At 43.1% G+C, this 23,297-nt stretch overlaps 1 protein-coding gene across 1 annotated transcript in view; it reads left to right on the top strand.

Moving 5' to 3' along the window:
* The window catches only part of pex14 (peroxisomal biogenesis factor 14), a 105,030-nt gene that overhangs the window by 69,327 nt on the left and 12,406 nt on the right, over window positions 1–23,297 (top strand). Inside the window, exons 5-6 of the mRNA XM_039008280.1 lie at window positions 4,809–4,894; window positions 11,551–11,653. Of these exons, the coding sequence (XP_038864208.1) occupies window positions 4,809–4,894; window positions 11,551–11,653 (189 nt within the window). The remainder of the gene's footprint in view (window positions 1–4,808; window positions 4,895–11,550; window positions 11,654–23,297) is intronic.

The raw sequence follows: 23,297 nt of genomic DNA, 5'->3' as shown, positions 1-23,297 counted from the left end.
TTTGGCAAGTCGGTTAGGACAATTTTTCCAACAATTGTTTACTGACAGATTATTTCACTTATAATTCACTGTATCACAGTTCCACTGGGTCAGAAGTTTATATACACTAAGTTGACTGTGCCTTTAAACAGCTTGGAAAATTCCAGAAAATGATGTCATGGCTTTAGAAGCTTCTGATAGCCTAATTGACATCATTTGAGTCAATTGGAGGTGTACCTGTGGAGGTATTTCAAGGCCTACCTTCAAACTCATTGCCTCTTTGCTTGACATAATGGGAAAATCAAAAGAAATCAGCCAAGACCTCAGAAATACAATTGTAGTCCTCTACAAGTCTGGTTCATCCTTGAGAGTAGTTTCCAAAAGCCTGAAGGTACCACGTTCATCATTACAAACTATAGTACGCAAGTATAAACACCATGGGACCATGCAGCCGTCATACCGCTCAGGAAGGAGACGCGTTCTGTCTCCTAGAGATAAACGTACTTTGGTGCAAATAGTGCAAATCAATCCCAGAACAACAGCAAAGGACCTTGTGAATATGCTGGAGGAAACAGGTACAAAAGCATCTATATCCACAGTAAAATGAGTCCTATATCGACATAACCTTAAAGGCCACTCAGCAAGGAAGAAGCAACTGCTCCAAAACCGCCATAAAAAAGCCAGACTACTGCAACTGCACATGGGGACAAAGATCATACTTTTTGGAGAAATGTACTCTGGTCTGATGAAACAAAAATAGAACTGTTTGGCCGTAATGACCATCGTTGTGTTTGGAGGAAAAAGGGGGAGGCTTGCAAGCCGAAGAACACCATCCCAACCAGGAAGCACGGGGGTGGCAGCATCATGTTGTGGGGTTGCTTTGTTGCAGGAGGGACTGGTGCGCTTCACAAAATAGATGGCATCATGAGGTAGTAAAATGATGTGGATATATTGAAGCAACATCTCAAGACATCAGTCGGGAAGTTAAAGCTTGGTCGCAAATGGGTCTTCCAAATGGACAATGACCCCAAGCATACTTCCGAAATTGTGGCTAAATGGCTTAAGGACAACAAAGTCAAGGTATTGGAGTGGCCATCACAAAGTCCTGACCTCCTTCCTATAGAAAATTTGTGGGCAGATCTGAAAAAGCCTGTGCGAGCAAGGAGGCCTACAAACCTGACTCAGTTACACCAGCTCTGTCAGGAGGAATGGGCCAAAATTCATCCAGCTTATTGTGAGAAGCTTGTGGAAGGCTACCCGAAACGTTTGACCCAAGTTAAATTTAAAGGCAATGCTACCGAATACTAATTGAGTGTATGTATACTTCTGACCCACTGGGAATATGATGAAAGAAACTAAAGCTGAAATAAATCATTCTTAGTAACTCACAGTATTCAAAGTTCTGTAATATTTGAAAAAAGAGGCGCTTTACATACCATGAACTGCAAACAGAAGACCATTTTGACATGACATGATGCTACAGTAAAAGTGGAGTGTGGATGGAAGTTAGTGAATGTGGGTGTAAAAGGTGGTTTTACACAACATGTAATATTCATTGTGTCAACATGCACTCTTACCTTTTTACCCTCACTCCAATCATAAGTGTGCTTATCAGTAGCAGAAGCAACACATTTGCCTCGCGTAGTAATTATTTCACCAATATCGTCGCCCCTCCATCACGTGAAATCTCTCCCAACGATGTTTCATACCAGGGGGTTTCACCCTAAGCAATGCCCTGGTACAACCTATATCTTTATTACTGCATGGGTTATGAGTGCTGTCCACTGATTTACCAATGCAGAATGAAGTCCGCATACTGCTTAACCCGTATGACAATGATTCCCAATGTATTCCACCCTCATTTATTACTGCACTGTCCTTGACTCCCCCGGCATCTCATGTTTTGTAATGGAAGTGATGTTGATGGGTTGGCCATGTAGTTAGGGGCTCTGGCTCGGACCATTCCATAGTGGGTTTTTTATATCAAAATGGCTATAAGGGAAGCTGCATAATGAGGTGAGTGCCGGGGAGTCTTGTACGGGGGTCATGCCTAAAAGAGGGGGCTACCTCTCTTTGATATCCTTGTTATGGGGACGCCACACAGGGGCCTGCATCCATCTCTGTCGGAGTAATGGATCCTCTGATCTCTATTTCCAACCAGCGGAAGGACAGGAAGGCCTCCTCTGAACCCAATAAATTTGAGAGGAGATTGGAAAAACGGGGGATGGAGACTCGAGCTCCATCCATGGCTTAAGTGACCAAATAAAAAAGGAGAGATGGAGATGGTGGGAGAAGAGTATGAGGAGGAGAGCGAGGTAATGGGGGGACCTAAGAGGTGGAGGAGAGACTGGTGAGTGGCGAGACCCCCCAGTTGATGCAGAGGTTTACTGGGTAGCCAGGGTCAACCATCCACCTCAAGGACTCTTCTGCCTGCCTCTCCGCCGAGCGGCACGCTATAGCGAGACGCGACGATCCACGGGAGCCATAATGTTGATGATGACTCAAATGTATGTGGTATACCATATGGGCAATGGGAGAGTGATTTTGAATTTTTGATGGGAAAGGTTGCCGGTTCTTCCTGCAGTCACTGCATTTGTGTTGACGTGTGCCCTTGACCAAGGAGAGGACCGTCCTTTTCACCTTGACGATGTACAGTAGACCAGCAGTGGGTTTTTTGACATGCAAATCACACAAGTGGCAAAGCAATAAGATCAATCAAATCCCTTGTAGAATGACACGAAAACTGGATGCTCTGATCATTTAATGTGTAATACACAGACCCGGCGCCAGAACCAATCAGTTGGACGGGAATTTCATTTCCATAGGTGGGACCATTTTTTCACGGGAACTCCTATGTGTGCGCACATTTTTTAAATGGGTGCAGGGCTGGCCCACTCATTAGGGAGGATTAGGCGGCCTCCCATGGCGGCAGATTGATGAGAGCAGCATTTTCTGAGCTAAATTGACCAAGATGCACCTCCAGCAACATTATAAAACCTCACATAATTCTGCCCAAAAACAATGAACATTTCTCTCAACAAGTGGCAGGGACGCTAAATATTTATCTTGTTCATTCCCAGCGTGCTTCTCCATGGTGCTGTTGGAGAGATGCATCGCTGTGCACTCCACCAACATTCCATCAAAAAAATTATCTAACGTAAATCATGTAGCAGATATAGCATATGGTAGAAAGAGCATGTGTCCTTTTCTGTAGTTTACAGGCTGGAGAGACAATGTAATGAGACAAACTTTTTATATCCATACAAGTTTCTCTGATCAACTACCTAACCTAAATGGCACCCAATCAAATAAAAAATGTGATTACATTTTAACAAACAACAGCCTATCCTAAACACAGGACAGGTCAAAGTAAAATGGACAATATGGAATGGACAATTGGGCTTTTTGACAAGCTGATCATAGAAAAAAAGAAAATACTTCTGCATTTCCCGCTGTGTAAACACATTGAAAATACGCTCAGAAGTCTTTGTTCCAAAGGCGGGAATGCAGGCGACGAGCTTAGGTCTGCATATTATTCCTATAGAAATGCATTGGGCTTATAGTGGACCGATTTTGGCGAGAGTGAGCCCTCTCGCTTCGCCTCTTCGTCTCTGCTGAACCTATATCACCGGAGAAAGCATCCGAGCGAGTGAAACAGCGCCCCTCTTTATGTAGCCCATGTATCTTATGCTGTCTGGACAGAAATAGTATTACATGCCATACTCTATTGGTCCAGACAGCATCAGATACGTGGTCTACACATACTGAGACAAAGGGGCGCAGTTTCGTTCGCTCGGATGCTTTAACTGAGATTGATGTGTCTTTCTGTCGGCGCGTCTTGGTCAAATAAATGATCAATATTTCAATATTTTATTTGGATGGGCAAGGAGGTACGGTAGGGCGAGCTAGGTCCCCTAAGGCCTGCCCATAACGCAGGCCCTGGTGATACACCTACGTGAAATATGGTATTTACAGTCATGTCCTAGGGGGTAATAGTCTTGCTATAGAATTTGGAATTGAATGTTAGGTCAATGGTTCATCTTGATGTACTATAGATACAGGTACATGACTCCCCCAGCACCCTCACCACACACACACACACACACACACACACACACACACACACACACACACACACACACACACACACACACACACACTCTAAACTTGTTGAACTAGCCTGGTTGTCCTCATCCCCTTTATGTTAAGATTTCTGTTTCCCGCCTAGGAAAACATCTAGGGGAAACAACGCTCTACTGGTTGTAGTTTAGGGACATTTTCAGTTGAATGTTGCTGTGATGTGGGAAATTCCACTCAGCGAAACAGCAGGCCCACCCAGATGACAGCTCAAACAATTACACACTTTCACTCTGTCCTCCAGAGACACACACTGTCTAGTTCCAGTCCCACAGACACACTCACCTTTCAACCCTTACAGGTTCTTCCTCTCCTAGATGTTTATAGAAGCGCAATCTAAGATGTTTGTTTTTTTGCTCTGTGATTTGATTTCTCAACCCATACACATATAACATACGTGTTTTGTATGCCATTGTCTTGGCTTGAGAGATTACTTTTAGCTAGTTCAAGGTTTTTTGGTTGGTTTGTTTGCAGAATTTATTTAATTGCAATGTTTTATTCAATTTCTGATTGGAAACATTGCAGATTTCCATCCCTGTTTTCAAGATCTTTTGGGTTTGATTTCAACTATTAAAATACGGAATTCAACCTACCATGAGTTTGTTACCTCAGTACAACCACATGGTCTTCTCACCATGACAGGGTGTAACCGTTACTCAGTGATTTGATGTTGTGTTTTTGTCTCTCCTAAGGTCCCCGTGGCTACAGATGGAGAGACTACGGTGCCCTCACTGTCATCATGATGGGCATGGCCTTTGGCTTCCATCACCTCTACAAGGTACGCCATTTTAATTCGGTCCAGAAATGTCTCTTCTGGTAGGCTGGAAGTGAAAGCTACTGTCTGGGATTCGGGGGGGGAAAGCATACGCCCTGCCACTTGTTTTGGTAAACAGTTGAGAATTGGGTCTGGAGAAATGTAACCATTCTCAAATTCTTAGATGGAGCTATGGATGCAAGGATTGACAATCCATGAGATCAAAAGTATAGTTAAACAATCTTTTGAAGATATACAATGTTTGGCTACGTTTTGTTGTGTTCTTATATTTTAGATTATGATCTTCAGTAATCAATGGGTAAATATCAAGAATTGAGATGGCCGTTGAACAGATTCCCAGATCCCAGACTGTACCTTTAAACATACCTACTTTAAGCACCTGTTCTGTTATCTCCTAATTGGGTGGTCATTCAGCCCTTGATTGCATTCTGCCAGCTTATTCCTTAAAAAGCATTTATTGACATTCCTGTTGAAATCAAAGGATTTAAGGTTTGATTTAAGGTTTGATCCCGGGTGGCGCAGTGGTCTAGGGCACTGCATCGCAGTGCTAGCTGCGCCACCAGAGTCTCTGGGTTCGCGCCCAGGCTGGGCTGGGTTCGCGCCTAGGCTCTGTCGCAGCCGGCCGCAACCGGGAGGTCCGTGGGGCGACGCACAATTGGCATAGCGTCGTCCGGGTTAGGGAGGGTTTGGCCGGTAGGGATATCCTTGTCTCAGTATGTAAAATGTAATAAAATGTATGCACTCTACTGTAAGTCGCTCTGGATAAGAGCGTCTGCTAAATGACTAAAATGTAAATGTAAAAATGTAAGGTTGAAAGGTGGCTGATATCATATTCCATAATCTAGACTGGGCCTCAAGGTCTGCAGCTCCACTGGTTTCTTTGGCCAATCAGTGATATTAATCAATCATTTCATCAAATAATTACCAGGGAGAAAAGAGCTAGCAGTATTTCGGATTTCAAGACTCTGATCTAGAGGATCTATTTCGTCCAAACCATTTATTTTACACAGTCCAGTGAGTTCTGTCAACGCAATTTGCCCCAATATTACATTTATATTAGTGGGGTTTGTTGGTACATCAGTCAATTGTAACTTTGTTAGATTCTAATGCCAAACGCTCCGTACATCAGTCTTGCCTGGTTGTTAAAAGCTCATGTCTGGCTTGCCCAATCACATGATCTCATTTGAACCCCTCTTTTTAATTATATTTATTTCTGTCTCTCTCTCGCTCTCAATCCTTTTTTCCTTATTGCAAAAAAATAAAGTTGCCAGCACAGCACACGACCCTCTTTTGATATTACGCCCTCCAAAAATAATCGCCCTTGGTTTTTTATCACGCTCCAGAGCCCCTGAACATGGGCCTGGGAGGCTCCTTGTTCCTCACTGACATGAATCCCTCTGTAGCTGTTCGTATTGCTGTGAGTGGCATGTGGAAGCCATTACTCTCTTTTATAGGTGGATGAGAGTTTGTGTGTAGCTGCTGGATCACAACGCTCCCATGATGTCATGACTCTGAGCCGTTATAACCAGTATGACCAGCCATCGTGTGTGTGTGTGTGTGTGTGTGTGTGTGTGTGTGTGTGTGTGTGTGTGTGTGTGTGTGTGTGTGTGTGTGTGTGTGTGTGTGTGTGTGTGTGTGTGTGTGTGTGTGTGTGTGTGTGTGTGTGTGTGTGTGCGCGCGCGCAAGTGTCTGTGTGCGCAAGTGTCTGTGTGTAGCTGCTGGATCACAACGCTCCCATGATGTCATGACTCTGGGGGTGTAGGGCCTGAGACTTGTTTCTTGTGGATGGCGGGTGCCATGGCAGGAGTTTGTGTATATGGGTTCTATTCCAAATGGCACCCTATTATCCATGTAGTGCACTACTTATGACCAGGGCACATACGGCTCTGGTCAAATGTAGTGCTATTTGGGACACATCCATGGAGTTGTCTGTGGAGCCAGTCCCTGCAGTACATGATCTATATGCCATAATAAATATACTACTCTGAACCAAAGGAAATCTGAAAATAACCTTCCTTAATAGAGTACTGGGGTTTCATTCTATTTCAATATATTCTCTAATTATAGAGGTGAAATTAACAAGTACAGTAATGCTATCTGAAGACTAGTTTATCCTATATTCTGCTACATTCCTTCCAGTGACTACTTTACACTCAAGTTCCCTTAAGCTACAATATGTTCCATTACGATGTAATGATCACTATTCTACATTGAGCTTAGTCCAGTAGCATCCATATAGGTAGCATCCATATAGGTAGCATCCATATAGGTAGCATCCATATAGGTAGCATCCATATAGCACGTCACCACTTGTAGCACTACGTGAAATTATAATCTACAGTTTTATAAAATAGTTTGGTGTATTGTTAACTCTAGTTCTGTCTCTCACCCTACTACCCGTCCTCTGGCCGTCTGTCTCTCACCCTACCTGTCCTCTGGCAGTCTTTGTCTCTCACCCTACCTGTGCTCTGTTTCTCACTCTACCTGTCCTCTGTCTGTCTCCCACCCTACCTGTCCTCTGGCCGTCTCTGTCTGTCTATCTCTCACCCTACCTGTCCCTCCTGCTCTCTATCTAGTGAGAGGCCCAGCATTATAATACAGTATGGGCTCTTCGGTTATTTTTTTTTTCTTCTCCCTCACACCCTACCTTTCCCTACCCGCTGTCCTGCTCACTCGCTCTACTTTTTAAATTTCTCTCACTATCTTTCTTTCTCTCTCTCTTTCTGTCTCGCACCCTCACACCCTACCTGTACCTGTCTCTCCTACTCTCTATCAAGCGAGAGACCCACCAGCTCGTAGCATGGGAGTTGGGATTCCCTAACGGAGCTGCGTCCTGCTGTCATGTCACAGGAGCGGAGCGCTAGCCACACCATATGCTCCGTCTGCCCATACTTTATTTATACTATAAAGGCGCCATGGAAACGCAGCCCTCCCAGTAGCCTACTTATTAATTACTCGCTGTTGACACTAATTTAATATTTTTCAACTTAAAAGTGTTTATTACTAGGACTGGTGTCACCCAGCCTCAGGTGTTGCAGGGACAACCTGGTCCTGACGGCCGCTCGCTCCGTTCCAAAGAGAAAGGATTTACTGAAATGCCATCTGTGGGACTTACCTTAACGTGAACTTTGTGAAGGTTTAAAAAAAAAAATGTATGTGAATGTTGGTCAAACTTGTAAAAATCTATAAACCTACAGTGGGCTCCCTAAAGTATTGGGACAGTGACACATTTTGTGTTGTTTTGGCTCTGTACAATGACTGTGAGGTTAAAGTGCAGAGAAAGTTAGACGCACAAATATCATACCCCCCAAAAATGCTAACCTCCCCTGTTATTGTAATGGTGAGAGGTTAGCATGTCTTGGGGGTGTGATATTTGTGCATCTGTGACTTTGTCACTCACCATTATTTACGATTAATTCTGGACTATCCGTAATCATGGTAGCATCCACATGACTGTAGAAGTATTTAGAAACATATTATATTCTTATTTACAATAAAAGTGATTACAAAATGACAATACATTATTTACCATTATTTTCTATTGGACACAAAATTATCTGAAACACAACCAAAACAAACAGCAAATGCATCCAACAAGTTTGTAGAGTCACAAGCTTGATGTAATGATTGCATGCTAGGAATATGGGACCAAATACTACTCTTTTGACTACTTTAGTGCACATATACAAGCATTTCGCTACACTCGCATTAACATCTGCTAACCATGTGTATGTGACAAATTAAAAAAAAAAAATTCCCTAATGCTTTTGGTCCCCAAAAAGGGGGGGGGGGGGGTGTTTATGTACAAAAACAGTTCACCCAATATAGATGAAAATACCCTCAAATTAAAGTTGACAGTCTGCACTTTGTATCATTTCAAATCCAGAGCCAAAACAACAAAACATTTGTCACTGTCCCAATACTTTTGGAGCTCACTATATATATTTTTTAATAATTGGCCCCCGACCTCTTGTGATTTTGTAAATGTGGCCCTCTTGCTAATCTACACTGAACAAAAATATACACCCAACATGCTACAATTTTTTATTTTACCTTTATTTAAGTAGGCAACTTCTGGTTACTAGTCCAACGCTCTAACCACTAGGCTACCTGCCGCCCCAAATTTCAGTTCATATAAGGAAAATCTATTGAAATAGGTAAATTAGGCCCTAATCTAGTCACAGATACCTTTTTAAAAAATAAGTATGGGCGTGGATAAAAAAAACGTATCTTATCTGGTGTGACCACCATTTGCCTCATGCAGCGCAACACATCTCCTTCACATAGAGTTGATTGTCAGGCTGTTGATTGTGGCCTGTGGAATGTTGTCACACCCCTCTTCAATGGCTGTGCGAAGTTGCTGGATATTAGCAGGAACTGGAACACGCTGTCGTTCACATTGATCCAGAGCATCCCAAACATGCACAGTGGGTGACATGTCTGGTTATGGAGGCTATGAAAGAAAAAGGATGTTTTCAGCTTCCAGGAATTGTGTACGGATCCTTGCGACATAGGGCTGTGCATTATCATGCTGAAACATGAGGTGATGGCTGCGGATGAATGGCACAACAATGAGCCTCAGAATCTCATCACGGTATCTCTGTGTATTCAAATTGCCATGGACAAAATGCAATGGTGTTCTTTTTCTGTAGCTTATGCCTGCCGTACCATAACGCTACCATGGGGCACTCTGTTCAAAACATTGACATCAGCAAACCGCTCGCCCACACGACGCCATACACACTGTCTGCCCGGTACAGTTGAAACCGGGATTCAGCCGTGAAGAGCATACTTCTCCAGCATGTCATTGGCCATCGAAGGTGAGTATTTGCCCACAGAAGTCGGTTACGATGCCAAACTGCAGTCAGGTCAAGACCGTGGTGAGGACGACGAGCACGCAGATTAGCTTCCCTGAGACAGTTTGTACAGAAGTTCTTCAGTTGTGCAAACCCACAGTTTCATCAGCTGTCCGGGTGGCTGGTCTCAGACGATCCCGCAGGTGAAGAAGCCACATGTGGAGGTCCTGGGCTGGCATGGTTACACATACTGTTGTGAGGCTTTGACATACTGCCAAATTCTCTAAAACAACGTTGGAGGTGGCTTATGGTAGAGAAATGAACATGAAATTCTCTGGCAACAGCTCTGGTGGACATTCCTGCAGTCAGCATACCAATTACACGCTCCCTCTAAACTTGAGATATCTGTGGCATTGTGCTATCTTACAAAACTGCACATTTTAGAGCATCCTTTTTATTGCACCTGTGTAATGACCAAGCTGTTTAATCAGCTTCTTGATATGCCACACCTGTCAGGTGGATGGAGGATTTTGTCAAGAAGAAATGCTGACTTAACAGGGATGTAAACAAATTTGTGAACAAAACGAGAGAAATAAGCTTTTTGTGCGTATGGAAATGTTCTGGGATATTTTATTTCGGCTCATGAGACATGGGACCAACACTTTGCATGTTGCACATATATTTTTGTTCAGTGTATTTGAGTATCCCTGGTCTAGAGGCCCATTAACATGTGCAGAGTTCAACTACACACATGTTTCTAGGGTCGTGTTCATTCACCAAATGAAATAAAACAGACTGAAACAGGGAGGGACTAGCTAGACTTGTTCAATGCTTTTCATTGTCTGTTGCGAAACATTTTATAACGTTGTGTAGTCTAATAATGAAGCCAACCTATGATTGTCATCGACACAGTCAGCCTTCTCATGTCTCATCTGGCCACCACATTCACATTGGATCACAAAGATTTGTCTAAACTAGCAATGAAACACAGTACCAGTCAAACGTTTGGACACACCTACTCATTCCACGGATTTTCTTTATTTTTACTATTTATTCTATTTATATATTTTACTATTTATTCTACATTGTAGAATAATAGTGAAGACATCAAAACTATGAAATAACACATATAGAATAATGTAGTAACCAAACAATTGTTTAAAAAAATATTTATATTTGAGATTCTTCAAAGTAGCCACCCTTTACCTTAATGACAGCTTTGCACACTTTTTGTTTAACACTTTTATGGTTACTACATGATTCTATATGTGTTATTTCATAGTGTTGATGTCTTCACAATTATTCTACAATGTAGAAAATAGTACAAATGAAGAAAAACCCTGGAATGAGTAGGTGTGTCCAAACGTTTGACTGGTACTGTACATATGCTATCGCTCAATTCAATCATGTCTTTCGATATTAAAACAGTGGTGAGAAATTCATATTCTGGGTATACTGTAGGTTTTGCATTTTCTGCATTTTCTGTCACATTGTCAGATGTTACCTCCCCTCAGTATCCTTTTCCACACCAATAGTTGAATTGCAGTTAATTTGTTTATTGGTTCCTTTTTTCAGGTGCCCTAGAATCTACAACATTGACCTTTAGACAGTTTAGGCCACACTGTGATAACATAAGACGTTGACTTTGTCCATTCGGAGTTGAAACTGCTTAACATGCCTCCCCCCTGCCTCTCAATCTGTGTAATGAATGGCTCCCTATATGGTGCACTACTTTTGTCTAGAACCCCCCGGGCCCTGGTCAAAAGTAGTGCGCTATATAGGGAATAGGGTTCCATTTAGAACACACCCTTTCTCTCCCTTCCTGGCAAGAAGTGTAATAGCATGTCATGTTTTTAATTGCAGAAATACATCCTTCCCCTCATTATGGGCAGCAAAGAGGACAAGAAGCATCTGCAGAGAATCGAGAGCAACATCGCCGAGATGAGTGGCACGCTGACACAGACAGGTGAAGATTAATATCTTCATCACTTCTCCCTCCCTCCTTAACATTTTCCGTCATTTATCTGTCGCCAAAATCGCCGCCGCGTGTTTTTAACAAACGACTCTGCTGTCATTTTGCTTTAATTTGAAATTGCTTGTTTACTGTCAGGCTCGGCCTCAATTAATTACGTTTCGCTGAAAAGCTCTTAACCTCAGAATATTAATGAGGGGTTGGGAAATGACAACTTTTTTTGTCACTCCCTACCACCCTTCTTCCCTCCTTCCCACCCACCCTCTTTCTCTCTCTATACCGCTGTCTCGCCCTCTGTCTCTCTTTCTCTCTCTCGGTGGTGAGAAAGTTCATTTTAATTTTGCACTGGGAAGTGTGATGCTTGGCGGCTGGTCTCAGCGCAGGGCCTAGTGATTAAGTGTGCAGTGACAGGTGCGTCTCCCATGTAGGACAGGTGAGGAATCTCAACCTGGCTGTCAGAAACTGAGTGTGAGAGTGAGAGAACGTTGGGGGGGAGGGAAGAAAGAGATGCATCCCTCGCTCGGCGTCAGTGTAATTAAACATGGTGGGAAGAAGCGTGAACGAGGGACACCTCAGAGAGCAACTTTTGTCTTATTAGCGTAGCGTTGTTCAACTCTGGGCTGTTTTTTCCCCGTCTCTTTTAATTTGAGCGAGATGGATCTCTTGGTTTGAGACAGAAGAGTTGATCACACTTAGTGAAATAGTCCCGTAAGAGGTATTCGGTTGAATCATGAGAAGAGGAGGTACTGATGAATCAAAAGCATAGTAGAAGCTATACCCACACAGGGCATAAGTATGTTGAATCAACCTCATGTCATTTATTTTCAACATACTGACATTGAACATCAATTAATTTTTGGGTTGAAAAAATGCAAGTTGTCACGTGCATGTTCAACCACAAATCAACAACAAGATTTCAAGGGTGGGTTTATTTCAAGTAGGGTTCACGTTTGTTGACTATTCAATTAACCCTTTACCAGGGCTTTACAGTGCAACTATTTTACTTGCATATTCACCTAAAAAAAGTAAACTGAAATAAAATAATTAACAAACCTGTTTGAAAAACTAAAACTATACTGAAGCTATTAACTTTGACTCCAAAACTAACTACAATAAAAAACATCATGAATTATGTCATGTATTTTTTTGGGGGGGGGTCAAATGGGGTTTTCAATGGGGTTCTCAAGCTTCTGAATCTGGCTGGTCACATTGAGATTGACTTTATCATTTAAAGATGACATTGCCACAAGCATTACCGTAGATGTTGGCCGCATTTTATTGGTAAGGTTAAAGTATCCGAATGTAGACAGAAGTCCAGGAGTGAAGTCGGGGTGTGTGCATCTGCTACAGCCAAAAGTCAGACACTAATGTGGTTTTCCAACAGCAAGGCTCAGATCAACATGGCAGTGTTGCCATTGTTTCAACCCTGGGTTCAAATAATATTTAAAATATCTCAATTACTTCCAAATATATTCAAAGAAAGTATTCCGATTTATATTTTATCTGACTTTTAATGTATTTGAAAATACACTTGGAAAGTATATGAAAATAATCAAAAACACTGACTCAAATACACTCCCATGCATTTAAAAGTACTTGAAAATTCTTAAAGCTGTTGAAAGGTTATGCTGAAGTACTGAAATTCCCACCTATGAAATATATGGTTCTCACAAAATGATGTGCTTGCTGGGTATCCTGCACAAAATAACCATAGGACAACCACACTCTCACCAAGCTCTAAGAAACATATGGTTCTCAGAATGTTATGTGCTAGCTGGGATTTGTGTACCTCACTTAGTGAGAGAGGGCCTCAAATATCACATGTACACTACATGACCAAAAGTATGTGGACACCTGCTCGCCGAACATCTCATTACAAAATCATGGGCATTAAAATGGAGTTGGTCCACCCTTTGCTGCTGTAACAGCCTCCACTCTTCTGGGAAGGATTTCCACTAGATGTTGAAACATTGCTACGGGGACTTGTTTCCATTCAGCCACAAGAGCATTAGTGAGGTCGGGCACTGATGTTGGGTGATTAGGCTTAGCTCGCAGTTGGCATTCCAATTCATCCCAACGGTGTTCGATGGGGTTGAGGTCAGGGCTTGGTTCAGGCCAGTGAAGTTCTTCCACACCGATCTTGACAATCCATTTCTGTATGGACTTCGCTTTGTCATGCTGCATTGTCATGCTGAAACAGGAAAGGGCCTTCACCAAAGTGTTGCCACAAAGTTGGAAGCGCATAATCGTCTAGAATGTCGTTGTAAGCTGTAGCGTTAAGATTTCCCTTCACTGGAACTAAGGGGCCTAGCTTAAAAAGTTAAGCAGTCTAAATACTTTCCGAATGCACTGTAGGTGCAATTTGGACATTATTAATCCCCAGAATGCAACCCACTGTGAAAGGTGGTGGTCGCCGACTTGACAAAAGTGATCCTCTCAGATGCACCTATTGAGATCGGCACGATGCAAGACTTTGCTCTCACACACTCGCGCTTCAAAGCACCTGTTTTTCCCCCAGAAATTGACCCACACTACTACTGTTTACTTGGTGCATCTACGTTGTCTCGCTGAGTCTACCTTTAAACGCAATGTAAAATATATGACCCATCACCTTGGCAAGAAGTGACATCCCCAAAAACATAAAAACTATACATGAATGGCTCCTAGCTTCCCAAGCATAGGTTACTTGCTGTACCGAAACCACTAGAGGTTATTTTCCTGACATCACACTCCGAGGGCCCTCACCTCCTCCCCATAGGCTGTCTCGTCGTTGTTGGTAATCAAGCCTACCACTGTCGTCTGCAAACTGGATGGTGTCCTTGGCCACACAGTCGTGGGTGAACAGGGAGTACAGGAGGGACTTGTGAGGCATCTGTTTCTCAAACTAGACACTCTAATGTACTTGTCCTCTTGCTCAGTTGTGCACCAGGGCCTCCCACTCCTCTTTCTATTCTGGTTAGAGCCAGTTAGCGCTGTTCTGTGAAGGGAGTAGTACACAGCATTGTACGAGATCTTCAGTTTCTTGGCAATTTCTCACATGGAAAATCCTTAATTTCTCAGAACAAGAATAGACTGACGAGTTTCAGAAGAAAGTTCTTTGTTTCTAGACATTTTGAGCCTGTAATCGAACCCACAATTGCTGATGCTCCAGATACTCAACTAGTCTAAAGAAGGCCAGTTTTATTGCTTCTTTAATCAGAACAACAGTTTTCAGCTGTGCTAACATAATTGCAAAAGGGTTTTCTAATGATCAATTAGCCTTTTAAAATGATAAACTTGGATTAGCTAACACAACATGCCATTGGAACACAGGAGTGATGGTTGCTGATAATGGGCCTCTGTATGCCTATGTAGATATTTCATTTAAATTCTGACTTTTCCAGCTATAATAGTAATTTACAACATTAACAATGTCTACACTGTATTTCTGATCAATTTGATGATATTTTAATGGACAAAAAATTAGATTTCTTTCAAAAACAATGACATTTCTAAATGACCCCAAACTAGTGTATGTCTCGTGTTTGAGCCGCTGAATTGCGACTCCACTTTGTCTCTATACTGACACTTTGCTTGTTTGATTGCCTTACAGAGGGAATAACTACACTGTTTGTATTCGCCCATCTTTCCAGTCGCCTTGCCATGATTAAATGCGGTGGTACGTGCTTTCAGTTTTGCACAAATGCTGCCATCAATCCACGGTTTCTGGTTAGGGAAGGTTTTAATAGTCACAGTGAGTACAGAACATATCCAAGTCCAGGTAAATGAAGCAATCTTGAAGCGTGTAATTAGATTGGTCAGACCAGCGTTGTATAGAGCTAAGCACGGGCGATTCCTGTTTTTGTTTCTGCCTATAGGAGGGGCGCAACAAGATGGAATCATGGTCAGATTTGCCAAATGAGGGCAGGGGAGGGCCTTGTATGTATTGCGGAAGTTAGAGTAGCAATGTTCGAGCGTGTTACTCGCTCGTGTACTGCAATCAATATGCTGATAGAATTTAGGTAGCCTTGTTCTCAAATTAGCTTAGTTAAAATCCCCAACTATAATAAATGCAGACTCGGGATATATGGTTTCCAGTTTGCATAAAGTCCAGTGAAGTTCGTTGATGTCTGTCTTGGTATCCGCTTGCGGGGGGATATACACGGCTGTGATGATATACACGGCTGTGATGATAACCGAGGAGAGTTCTCTTGGGAGATAATACGGTCGCCATTTGATTGTGAGGATTTCTAGGTGAGGTGAACAAAAGGACTTGAGTTCTTGTATGTTGTTACAATTACACCATGAGTCATTAATCATGAAACATACACCCACGCCCTTCTTCTTACCGGAAAAATGTTTGTTCCTGTCGTCACGATGCACTGAAAATCCTGTTGGCTGTACGGACTCTGACAGCATGTCCCCAGCTAGCCATGTCTCTGTGAAACAGAGTATGTTACAATCTCGGATATCTCTTTGGAAAGCAACTCTTGCCCTAATTTCGTTGACTTTGTTTACTAGGGATGGGACATTAGCGAGTAATATACTCGGAAGCGCTGGGTGGTGTGTACACATCCGAGGCCTCACTAGAAGACCGCTCCGGTACCTTCTTCTTCCACGCCGTTGTTTTGGGTCAGCCTCTGGAATCAGTTCAAATGCCCTGGGAGGGGAAGACAAGGATCCGCTTTGGGAAAGTCGTATTCCTGGTCATTGTGCTCTCAGAGAGTTGTCTCTCTGATTTCCAATAGTTCTTCCCGGCTGTATGTAATAACACTTAAGGTTTTCTCGGCTAACAATGTAAGAAATAATACATAAAAAATAGAAAATACCTCACAGTTTCCGAAGGAAATCCATCGGCGCTATCTTACAATATACAAACAAAATATATATTTTTTAAATAAAACTTACACTTTTATTTATTTAGTTCATCTGAAAACAAACTGAAACTAAACTGAATTTCAAATAAAAATCTTAAAACTAATAGAAATAAAAACTGATAGAAAAACACGCTATAACAACCTTGCTACTGACATGCAGTTGGGATTGTATTAACATAAGTAACAATAGTTTTTGAGTGGATTATCCCTTTAATTTTCTAAATGCCAGTCCTTCAGCAATGGTACATTGTTAATATGACAAACTCTTCTTGCAGAGTGATGCCAAGCAGCTAGATAGTTTGCTATCATCTAACAATGATCACGAGTCGTGGCTGAATGACAACACGGATAATATAGAGCTGGTGGGATTTTCCATGCATCGGCAGGACAGAGAAGATACGTCTGGTAAGACGAGGGGCGGGGGTGTGTGTCAGATGACGCGGATGCTACACTACAGGTCTGTTTTGCTAGCACAGATGGGAATATGTTCCGTGATTCATCCAATGGCATTGAGGAGTATACCACCTCAGTCATCGGCTTCATCAATAAGTGCATTGACGACGTCGTCCCCACAGTGACCATATGTACATATCCCAACCAGAAGCCATGAATTACAGGCAACATCCGCATCAAGCTAAAGCCTAGAGCTGCTGCTTTCAAGGAGAGGGACACTAATCCGGACGCTAATAAGAAATTCTGCTTCGCTCTTAGAAGAACCATCAAACATGCAAAGCGTCAAAACAGGATTAAGATTGAATCCTACTACACCGGCTCTGACTCACGTCGGATGTGCCAGGGTTTGAAAACTATTACAGACTACAAAGGGAAACCTAGCCGCAAGCTTCCCAGTGATGCGAGCCTACTAGACCAGCTAAATGTCTTTTTATGCTCGCTTTGAGGCAAGCAACACTGAAGCATGCATGAGAGCACCAGCTGTTCCCAGATGACTGTGTGATAACGCTCTTGGTAGCTGATTTGAGCAAGACCTTTAAATAGGTCAACATTTACAAAGCCGCAGGGCCAGACGGATTACCAGGACTTTTCAACCTCTCCCTGACCGAGTCTGTAATACCTACATGTTTCAAGCAGACCACCGTAGTCCCTGTGCCCAAGGAAACGAAGGTAACCTGCCTAAATTATTACCGCCCCGTTGCACTCACGTTGGTCGCCATTAAGTCTTTGAAAGGCTGATCATGGCTCACATCAACTGCATCATCCCGGATACCCTATACCCACTCCAATTCGCATACCACCTCAACAGATCCACAGATGACGCAATCTCAATCACACTCCACACTGCCCTTTCCCACCTAGACAAAATTATCACCTATGTGAGAATGCTGTTCATTGACTACAGCTTAGCGTTCAACACCATAGTGCCCACAAAGCTCATCACTAAGCTAAGGACCCTGGGACTAAACACCTCCCTCTGCAACTGGATCCTGGACTTCCTGATGGGCCTCCCCCAGGTGGTAAGGGTAGGCAACAACACGTTTGCCAAGCTGATCCTCAACACTGGGCCCCCTCAGGGGTGCGTGCTTAGTCCCCTCCTGTACTCCCTCTTCACCCACGACTGCGTGGCCAAACACGACTCCAACACCATCATTAAGTTTGCTGACGACACAAAAGTGGTAGGCCTGATTACCAACAACGATGAGACAGCCTATAGGGAGGAGGTCAGAGACCTGACAGAGTGGTGCCAGGACAACAACCTCTCCATCAATGTGAGCAAGACAAAGGACTGCAAGTCATGGACTACAGGAAAAGGCGGGCCAAATAGGCCTCCATTAACATCGACAGGGCTGTAGTGGAGCCAGTTGAGAGCTTCATGTTCCTTGGTGTCCACATCACCAACAAACTTTCATGGTCCAAACACACCAAGACAGTCTTGAAGAGGGCACGACAAAGCCTTTTCCCCCTCAGGAGACTGAAAATATTTATCATGGGTCCCCAGATCCTCAAAAAAGTTCTACAGCTGCACCATCGAGAGCATCCTGACGGATTGCATCACCGCCTGGTATGGCACCTGCTCTGCATCTGACCGCAAGGCACTACAGAGGGTAGTGCGTATGGCCCAGTATATCACTGGGGCCAAGCTTCCCGCCATCCAGGACCTATATACTAGGCGGTGTCAGAGGAAAGCCCAAAAAATGGTCAAAAACTCCGGTCACCTAAGTCATAGACTGTTCTCTCTGCAGCCGCACGGCAAGCGGTACCAGAGCGCACAGGCTTGGACCAAAAGGCTCCTTTAACAGCTTCTACTCCCAAGCCATAAGACTGCTGAACAATTAATAAAATAGCCACCAGGACTATTTACATTGACCCACCCCCCCATTTGTTTTTACACTGCTGCTACTTGCTGATTATTATCTATGCATAGTCACGTTACCCCTACCTATATGAACAAATTACCTCGACTAACCTGTACCCCCGCACATTGACTCGGTACCGGTACCCCCTGTATATAGCCTCGTTATTGTTATTTTGTGTTACTTTTTATTATTTTTTTCTTTTGTTTATTTGGGGTAACATTTTCTCTTTCTTGAACTTGGTTAAGGGCTTGTAAGTAAGCATTTCACGGTAAGGTCTACACCTGTTGTATTCGGCGCAAGTGACAAATAAAGTTTTATTTGATAACCTATGTAATGAAATATACTGTATAGGTGAATTTCTGAAACTATGCCCGACAGTGCAATTATATCCACTTTATAACATTTATTAAACTGTGCTGCAGCAGACTGAAACATTTTAATCATCCCAACTATACTGAACTAAAATATATACGCAACATGTAAAGCTTTATTAGCTGAAATAAAAGATCCCAGACATTTTTGATATGCACAGCTTGTTTCTCTCAAATTTTGTGCATACATTTGTTTACATCCTTGTTAGTGAGCATTTCTCCTTTGCCAAGATAATCCATCCACCTGACAGGTGTGGCATATCAAGAAGCTGATTAAACAGCATGATCATTACACAGGTGCAGCTTGTGCTGGGGACAATAAAATGCCACTCTAAAATGTGCAGTTTTGTCACACAACACAATGCCACAGATGTCTTCAGTTTTGAGGGAGTGTACAATTGGCATGCTGACTGCAGGAATGTCTACCGAGCTGTTGCCAGAGAATTCTCATGTTCATTTCTCTACCATAAGCCGCCTCCAACATCGTTTTAGAGAATTTGTCAGTACATCCAACCGGCCTCACAATCGCAGACCACGTGTAACTACGCCAGCACAGGACATCCAAATCCAGCCATCCGGACAGCTGATGAAACTGAGTATTTCTGTCTGTAATAAAGCCCTTTTGTGGCGAGAATCTCATTGGCTGGGCCTGGTTCCCCAGTGGGTGGGCCTGGCTCCCAATTGGGTGGACCTATGCCCTCCTAGGCCCACCCATGGCTGAGCCCTTGCCCAGTTGTGAAATCCATAGATTAGGGCTTAATTTATTTATTTAAATTGACTGATTTCCTTTGTAATGATATGTAATACATATCATCTTTGAAATTCTTGCAAGTTGCTTTCATTTACATTTACATTTAAGTCATTTAGCAGACGCTCTTATCCAGAGCGACTTACAAGTACATACATTCATACTTTTTTTTGTACTGGCCCCCCGTGGGAAACGAACCCACAACCCTGGCGTTGCAAGCGCCATGCTCTACCAACTGAGCTACACGGGACCCTCTGTTTCATATTTCTGTTCAGTATAAACTCAGCAAAAAAAGACCCTGTCTTTCAAAGATAATTCGTAAAATCCAAATAACTTCACAGATCTTCATTGTAAAGGGTTTAAACACTGTTTCCCATGCTTGTTCAATGAACCATAAACAATTAATGAATATGCACCTGTGGAACGGTCATTAAGACACTAACAGCTTACAGACGGTAGGCAATTAAGGTCACAGTTATGAAAACTTAGGACACTAAAGAGGCCTTTCTACTGACTCTAAAAAAACACCAAAAGAAAGATGCCCAGGGTCCCTACTCATCTGTGTGAACGTGCCTTAGGCATGCTGCAAAGAGGCATGAGGACTGCAGATGTGGCTAGGGCAATAAATTGCAGTGTCCGTACTGTGAGACGCCTAAGACAGCGCTACAGGGAGACAGGACAAACAGCTGATCGTCCTCGCAGTGGCAGACCACGTGTAACAACACCTGCACAGGATCGGTACATCCGAACATCACACCTGCGGGACAGGTACAGGATGGCAACAACAACTGCCCGAGTTACACCAGGAACGCACAATCCCTCCATCAGTGCTCAGACTGTCTGCAATAGGCTGAGAGAGGCTGGACTGAGGGCTTGTTTGTAGGCCTGTTGTAAGGCAGGTCCTCACCAGACATCATCGGCAACAACGTCTCCTATGGGCACAAACCGACCTCCGCTGGACCAGACAGGACTGGCAAAAAGTGCTCTTCACTGGTGAGTCGCTTTTTTGTCTCACTAGGGGTGATGGTCGGATTCGCGTTTATCTTTGAAGGAATGAGCGTTACACCGAGGCCTATACTCTGGAGCGGGATCGATTTGGAGGGTCTGTCATGGTCTGGGGCGGTGTGTCACAGCATCATCGGACTGAGCTTGTTGTCATTGCAGGCAATCTCAACACTGTGCGTTACAGGGAAGACATCCTCCTCCCTCATGTGGTACCCTTCCTGCAGGCTCATCCTGACATGACCCTCCAGCATGACAATGCCACCAGCCATACTGCTTGTTCTGTGTGTGATTTCCTGCAAGACAGGAATGTCAGTGTTCTGCCATGGCCAGCGAAGAGCCAGGATCTCAATCCCATCCCGTTCAGGGACACATTATTCCATTTTGGTTAGTCACATGTCTGTGGAACTTGTTCAGTTTATGTCTCAGTTGTTGAATCTTGTTATGTTCATACAAATATTTACACATGTTAAGTTTGCTGAAAATAAACGCAGTTGACAGTGAGAGGACGTTTATTTTTTTGCTTTGTTTATATCATCCAGTCAAACAAACTGTATTACCTACAGTCAAGGAAAGAATGTGATTGGAAAAGTGGTCATACTGTCAGTTTGATTGGATCTTACCGTTCTATTGTGTTTTAGGAAGGTGGGTAGCTGGCAGTCGGGTGCGTGTCGATTGTATGAGATTGTGTGCAAGGTGTGCCTCCCGCAATCTGATTAACAAATGAGTTATTTTATTGTCATTTTGGCCCCAGCTATGCAAACACATTTCCTCCGTATAACATAAGTCCTGTTTTGTTTATTGTTAAAGAACCGATTCCATGATAAGAGTCCCTTGTATTCCGTAGGGAGCTGATATTCCAGACCTTAAGCCCTCTCATGGAAACCCACTGTCGTTTCCCTCAGTCACCACGGCAAACTAATTTGCTGTGACTGCAGTAGCCAAGCTGCTATTGTAGTTAATGACTGTTGCAGTTAACAGTTGGGGAGAGGGTTTGCAATTACACTGAGAGCCACCCCCCCCTTCTCTCCCTTTTTCTCCTCACAACGCTGAGTAATAGCGTCCGACTGCCTGGCTGCCAATTGCTTGAACCCCTTTTGTTAAAGTTCATGTATTGCTCTAGTGCCGGGCGCAATGAAGTGATGTATCCTTTTGAATACAACTGCATTACTCTCTTCGCCCAGAGTAGGGCCTTGACTCCCATTATGATTTCCCTACAACTTCACACGGACAATTAATGAATGGGTCTTGGAAGCACTTCAGCACACACAGCCTGTAATGGAATTGTGCAGTTGTTTGGCCCTCTTTGTCAGTGGGAACCATATTGGTGACCAGCTGGCCATTAAAGGCGGAGACAGGCCTGGACATATGTAGTGTACATTATATGGAGGTATTTACTGAATAATTTACTGAATACACAATGTCGGCCACTTCGGCAGCAGCTGCGAGTCCCTGCTCTGTCTCTCAAATTCATGCTCTTGCCCAGCTACAAAGTCTCCTTCTGATGATTCAAGCCAGACAAAGTCATTGACCTCATTATTATTGGCTTCATATCTGCGATAGCGAGGGGTAACAATACACAGTGGCTAAGAACTGGATGGACTAAAATGGTGGCATGCAAGATCTGCACAAGCAGTTTACTCTTTGCGCCTCAGTCTCAATTATCATTTTGAAAGTATAGTCTTAGTGGCTAGCGACTTCACTCCAACATCTGGAATTGTTGATGTATTGCGGTGTCGTCGCAGTAGCCATTTACAGTAATGAGCATTGGGCAACTAAATGTGTAGTTTACATACCCTGAAGTCACTAACACTTTTTTGGGGGGGGGGGGGGAGAGACAAGGTTGTGGGTTCTGGAAAATTGACCCAGAGTCAACCTTAGGGTTGCAAACGTTCCTAAAAAAAAAAATACAGAAATAGTTTTTCCAAAATAATGGTTTGAGGATTTTAGATTTCCTGCTTATTCCCACTTTATTCCCACCGGGAATCTTTCAACCAGAATTTTCCAACGGTACAGAATGTCACCTTTTATTTGAGGGTATTTTCATACATATCTGTTTTTAACATTTAGAAATGAAAGCACTTTATATATCTTGTCCCCCCCCTTTTGAAGAAGTCGTAAGTATTTGGACAAATTCATGTATAGTGTATTAAAGTAGTCAAAAGTGTAGTATTTGTTGCATATTCCTAGCATGCAATGACTACATCAAGCTTGTGACTACAAACTTGTTTGATGCATTTGCAGTTTGCTTTAGTTGTGTTTTGGATTATGTTTTGCCCAATAGGAACTGAGTAGTGATTAATGTTTTGTGTCATTTTTGAGTCACTTTTATTGTAAATAAGAATAGAA

Source organism: Salvelinus namaycush, chromosome 14 (genome assembly GCF_016432855.1).
Source record: "Salvelinus namaycush isolate Seneca chromosome 14, SaNama_1.0, whole genome shotgun sequence".
Classification (NCBI taxonomy): Eukaryota; Metazoa; Chordata; class Actinopteri; order Salmoniformes; family Salmonidae; genus Salvelinus; species Salvelinus namaycush.
Note: the sequence above shows the minus strand (reverse complement) of the source record. Positions and strands in the feature narration are given on the sequence as shown.